The 5,241-nt window shown below is 50.6% G+C and overlaps 1 protein-coding gene across 2 annotated transcripts; it reads left to right on the top strand.

The window, feature by feature from the left end:
* Positions 1–290: 290 nt before the first annotated feature.
* On the top strand, positions 291–4,083 carry RPL6 (ribosomal protein L6). 2 transcript variants are annotated; one of them, XM_035565741.1, is made up of 7 exons: positions 291–425; positions 1,028–1,231; positions 1,344–1,442; positions 1,959–2,102; positions 2,774–2,822; positions 3,162–3,346; positions 3,889–4,083. In XM_035565741.1, the coding sequence occupies exons 2-7, from the start codon at positions 1,028–1,030 to the stop codon at positions 4,039–4,041; spliced, it is 834 nt and encodes a 277-aa protein (XP_035421634.1). In that variant the 5' UTR covers positions 291–425; the 3' UTR covers positions 4,042–4,083. The 2 variants fall into 2 exon arrangements, with proteins under 2 accessions (XP_035421634.1, XP_035421633.1); XM_035565740.1 differs by lacking the exon at positions 291–425 and adding an exon at positions 637–892.
* Positions 4,084–5,241: the final 1,158 nt, after the last annotated feature.

The following is a 5,241-nucleotide window of genomic DNA, read 5'->3' as shown; positions in this document are numbered from 1 at the left end:
CCCCCCCGGGCTCTCCTCAGGCCCCCCCCGGGCTTCTCCCCCCCCCCCTCGGCCGCGACCGCCGGCGGCCTCGGGCCCCGCACAGCGCGGCGCGGCCCGCCCTGCGTCACCGCCGCGACATCGCCGCGCGACACCGCCCCTCAACGGGGCGGGGGGGGGGCCCGGCCGGTGCTGCCTCCCCCCCCCCCCGGGGCCCGCGGGGAACCGGGGGGGGAGGGGCCCGGCCCGGGGGGTCTCGCCCCGGCCTTGCGCTGAGGTAACGGGGGGGAGGGGGCGAGGGGGGGAGGGGGTCCCCGTGATAGCGGACAGCGACCCGAGGGAAACTACAAGTCCCGGCGTGCCCTGCGGCCGGCGCGGTGACGTCAGGCGCGGCGCTGGCTTTAGGAGCGGGTGCCCGGACGTAGGCCCCTTTCCCTCCCCGGAAGGTAGGATGGCGGAGCTGCGCCGCGCAGTGCCGGGCCCCGCCGGCCGCCATCCGCCGCCATCCGCCCGCGGGGCGCTGCGATGGGGCTCCGGGAGGGCTGCGGCGGGGAGCGGGGGCGGAGCGGGGGCGGATGGGCTGCGGCGGAGCGCGGGGGCCGGGCGGAGCCGCGGCCGGAGCCTCCCGGGGCCTGGCAGGGGGCCGGGACCGGGGCTTGGCTTGGGGCCGGGGGCGCTGAGCAGCGCCGAGCTGGCGGCCGGGGAGCGGCAGCGGAGCTCTGCGGTGTGGCGGGGCTCAGCAAGCCCAGAAGGGCTGCAGGGTCCCTAAGCGTAGGGTGCTTGCGGGGGACGGAAGGGTGCTGTGCGTCTGCATCCTCCCGGGCTGCCCCGTGGTGAGGTGTAGGGTCACCTCGCAGCGGTCCTGAGCAGCGCGGAGGGTGGCTTTCAGCTCTGCAGCGTTCTCATTTGCAGTGTATGTAGAATCTGGCGGAGAACTGTTAGAATGGTGCAGAGGGTTAATTTGTGATTCTTTCTATTGGGTTTGGCGTCTCAAATGCCGCTCTGCGCATCTTGTAATGCATGTTTGGTGTTCTGTTCGCATCCACAGATGGCGGGTGAGAAGAAACCGGCCCAGAAGACAGGAGAGAAGAAGCCAGGCCAGGAGAAAGCAGGCAACAAGACAAGGAAGCATAAGAAGCATCATGCCAGCCGCAACCCTGTCTTGGCCCGGGGTATTGGGAAATACTCCCGGTCAGCCATGTATGCCAGGAAAGCACTGTATAAGCGCAAGTACACTGCTCCAGAAACAAAGGTATAATGATGGTAAACACTGTGTTTAAGTAGTCGTGCTGTCAGACAGCTTTTCATGGTGACTTTGGTTTGAAATTTTATTTTATTTTTTTTTACATTTTACTTGCTTACAGATAGAAAAGAAAAAGAAAGAAAAGCCTCGTGCAACTCTCAGCAAGCCAGTTGGCGGAGACAAGAATGGGGGCAGCCGTGTGGTTAAAGTCCGCAAAATGGTAAGAAAAAGCCGAGGTGCTGACGGTGTAGGGCTGTAGCACGTAACTTTTGGCTAGATGCTGTGCCTCCTGAACAGGGTCGTGCAGCAGCCTCACTGTGGCCAGCAGTAGTCTCAGCCCCCGCCGTGTATCGCTGAGCTGTGTGCAGTTACCTGCTTGGTACAAGTCTGTTGACTGTAGTTCTTTGGGGAGATGCCTGCGATTCAGAGAACGGTTAGCAGGCAGAGGTGGGTTATTCTTTGCCAGGTGCATTGCTGGGCTGAACTGGAAGTATGCTCAGAAATACAGATCCCGACGCTCAGAAATAGAGAATCCACAACTTCTGTAGTTATATGGTTGTGTAGCAAACACTGCTACGGACTGTTCCTGAAGAGCTGGTTGCAGAAGAACATTCCTAGAGCGGTCATCTTTAGAGAAAACAGTATCTCTTGTAGAAGAAAGAAAGCTTTCAGTATGTTTCAGATTCTGTCTCGTGGAATACAGGTTGGTAGAACGTTTTTGTTCCTTTTCTTCTAGCCCAGATACTATCCAACTGAAGATGTTCCTCGCAAGCTTTTGAGCCATGGCAAAAAGCCCTTTTGCCAACACAAGAGGAAGCTGCGGGCCTCGATTACGCCAGGAACTGTTCTTATCCTTCTGACTGGTCGTCACAGGGGCAAGGTAAATGGGAGCGTTCTTGTGTTCTGTCCGCGTTGGCTCACACAGCAGCTTTGCAGCACTTCTGTGCTGAAACCATTTTGACCGTGTCATCTGGAACAACCAGCTGGTTTCATGGTCAGCCACCAGGTGTGAATCTGCAAACGCGATTGTGTTCTGCGTGTGCTGTCTAGATGGCTTTCTCCTGTCCTGCCTTTCAGAGAAATAGTCTTTAAACTACTCGCCTTCTACACAGAGCTAGAAGTAAGACAGGCCAATCCAGTTCTCTATACAAGATGAAGGGAGTCCTGCTGCAATTTTAAAAAGTGTAGATCCGTGTCATGCTAATTCGGCGCTGCAGAATAGCAGGGCTGATGCCTGTTCGTATTCCTGTTGCAATGAGACCAAAACTTTGGCTAGCTGTTAGGAAGAATTACATATATTTTTTTTGAATTCATCCCATTATTGTGTGGTAACACCAGCAAAGCTGTACCCTGACAAATGTTGGTAGCTCAGGTCGTGTGGTGGCTACCTGTCATGTGGCGCAGTTGCATCCATGGCTACTTCATCAACACGTGTAGCAGCAGCACGGGCTGAGCGTGGACACGATCCCGGTTTGGCTGCAGTATTTTCCAAATGTCAGGGAAGATGTAACGCTGGGACCGGAGGACTAACGTCATCTCATCTCTTTTCAGCGTGTCGTCTTTCTGAAGCAGCTTTCTACCGGCCTGTTGCTTGTTACAGGTAAAAATAAAAAGCGGGGGGTTTAGTCCCAGCGTGTCCCTGGGTTAGTAGTGTTTCTGAGCTGCGCGCGGATGGTCTGGTGTGTTATCTGCTCATGTAACTATGAGGAGTCATGTTTTGTGACTTTCGGGGGAGGTGAACAGGAGATGATGAAGCTGTAATATCTGGAAGAGATTGGGAAGCGGCCTTGACTTCTCTAGAGGCTGCAGGCAAGGGTTTTGTTGACTTGTTCAGACTTTTAGCTGTAAGCATCTCACATACCACAAAAATGCAACTTCGGAGTGGTGGCTGTTGCCAGAAAAGCTAACCTTTTATCCTCTGTCTGTCTTGTGCCTTTAGGACCCTTGGTCATCAATCGTGTCCCTCTGCGCAGAGCCCACCAGAAGTTTGTTATTGCTACTTCCACAAAGGTGGATATTTCTGGAGTGAAAATTCCCAAGCACCTCACTGATGCATACTTCAAGAAGAAGAGGCTGCGGAAGCCCAAGCACCAGGAAGGAGAGATCTTTGACACTGAAAAAGAAGTAAGGAAAACCATTGCTTGTTCTTTGCAAATGTCCTTGTTACTTAAAGCCAGGCTGGAAAGGGAGAAATTCTGTGAAACAGACAATTTTTGTTTTAAGTGGTCCCCTATAAAGTAGGGTGATGCTGTTAAAATGAATTACAGTAGCATTGAGATGAACCCTTCTAAATCTGGCGGTTGTTTTCTGCTTCTACCTTAACAGAACAGCAGCAGTGATTATTCTAGTTGAATGTAGGTTTATGGTTTTTTTGCTTGTTTTGTTTTTGTGTATTTCTTTTTGTTTTTGACCGAGAAACACCTTTACTGCCATGATACTGCCAACAGCGTGCTGCTGGCTCTGATCACCTGCAGCATAAGCCAAACGGTGGCTTCAGTTCTCTCCACCACCTCCGGTCTCCTACCACCTTTCCCGTATTTAGAACAAACGGAGAAAACATTTCCTGAAAATGCCAGAATTCAGGGTTTGCCCTGGATTTTCTCATCTCTCTGGAAGAGTCTGAAGTCATTCTGTAGGATTGTAACATTATTCTTTGTACGTCCTAGAAATACGAGATAACGGAGCAACGCAAGAAGGACCAGAAGGCAGTGGATTCCCAGATCCTTGCACAAATCAAGAAGGTGCCTCAGCTCCGTGGGTACCTGCGTTCTACATTCTCTCTCTCAAACGGAGTCTATCCTCACAAATTGGTGTTCTAACTGTTCTGAAAGCACCACATTAAATTTGAGGGGAAAACGCAAGGATTTCTGGTGTCTTCATTGCATTCCATAATTGCATGTGTTGTGTAAACCTTACAAATAGTTGCTTAAAGGATAGTAAAACTACTTGTGGTATAAAATTCTGAGGGACTGTATGCAGATGACTAGAATTTTGAGTGAGTGCTTACGGTTTGGGGAGTGGTGGTGCTTTGTTTCGTTTTTGTGAGGTTTGGGGCTTTTTGATTGGTTTTGTTTTTTTCTTACCCTATCTGGGACAAACAGAAGAGAATAAGCAGTTGCACTTCAAATTGCTTCGCTATAAATGAGTTGCAGAAAAAATAAACGAGTTATCTTCTGGGAATAGAGGATGTAAATGCTGGCCGACTACCCTTCAGGACATGTTCCAGGATAAACATCCAGCTCGGTGTCTGTGCTGGTGGAGTTCTCTGCATCCTTACTGCTGAAACCAGGGCTTCAGGTACCTTCTGTGAAGACCAAGGTCATAGCAACAACCCACTGCCGGGTGACTCATTAGCATTTTAAAGTTTGTATATAGCTTTGTTGAAATGGTATTTCTGATGAACAGCTTTGATCCATCAATCACTACATAAACCTTGGCAAATATAGCAACTTCTCAGAGGCATTTCAGGAGCTGTGCCTTGCATTTTTAAGTGGCAACACTGGGGATAGTCTAAAGTGAGTTTTGCAGGGTAACTTAGCTTTGGAATCAACAAAATTTGGAACATATGTTCCTTCCCGAACCCCATGTTTGTTTCCTGTTTATCTGTGGGCTGTAACACCTTCAGTTGGGAAGCAAAAATCCTCGCCGCTGCAGTACCTGTGTAGATATAAGCAAAAGCATGATTTTTAATTCTGTAGTGTGAGAAACTAGTTAAAAAGCTGTAACATTTTCAGTGAAAGGCAAGTATATCGCTATCCTGGGAGACTTGGGGAGTCAACAAATTTTCCTATCTTAGAAACTAGCAGCAGAAAGAGTAGAGAAAGTTCATCGTGTCTGCCTGCTTTCTCTGTTGAGGTCAGCTATCAGATACCTGAAAGAGGATGTTTGGGCAGTAATAGCTCTGCTCTTACAGAAACTGAGGACGTACATTATTAACAAATCTGGCATGTTTGAGCTCTTTCTTAGCCAGACTTAGGCAGGAAACCAGGCTTATATAACTGCACCATCTGCCTTCCCAT

This window comes from Cygnus atratus, chromosome 17 (genome assembly GCF_013377495.2).
Source record: "Cygnus atratus isolate AKBS03 ecotype Queensland, Australia chromosome 17, CAtr_DNAZoo_HiC_assembly, whole genome shotgun sequence".
NCBI classification, from domain to species: domain Eukaryota; kingdom Metazoa; phylum Chordata; class Aves; order Anseriformes; family Anatidae; genus Cygnus; species Cygnus atratus.
Note: the sequence above shows the minus strand (reverse complement) of the source record. Positions and strands in the feature narration are given on the sequence as shown.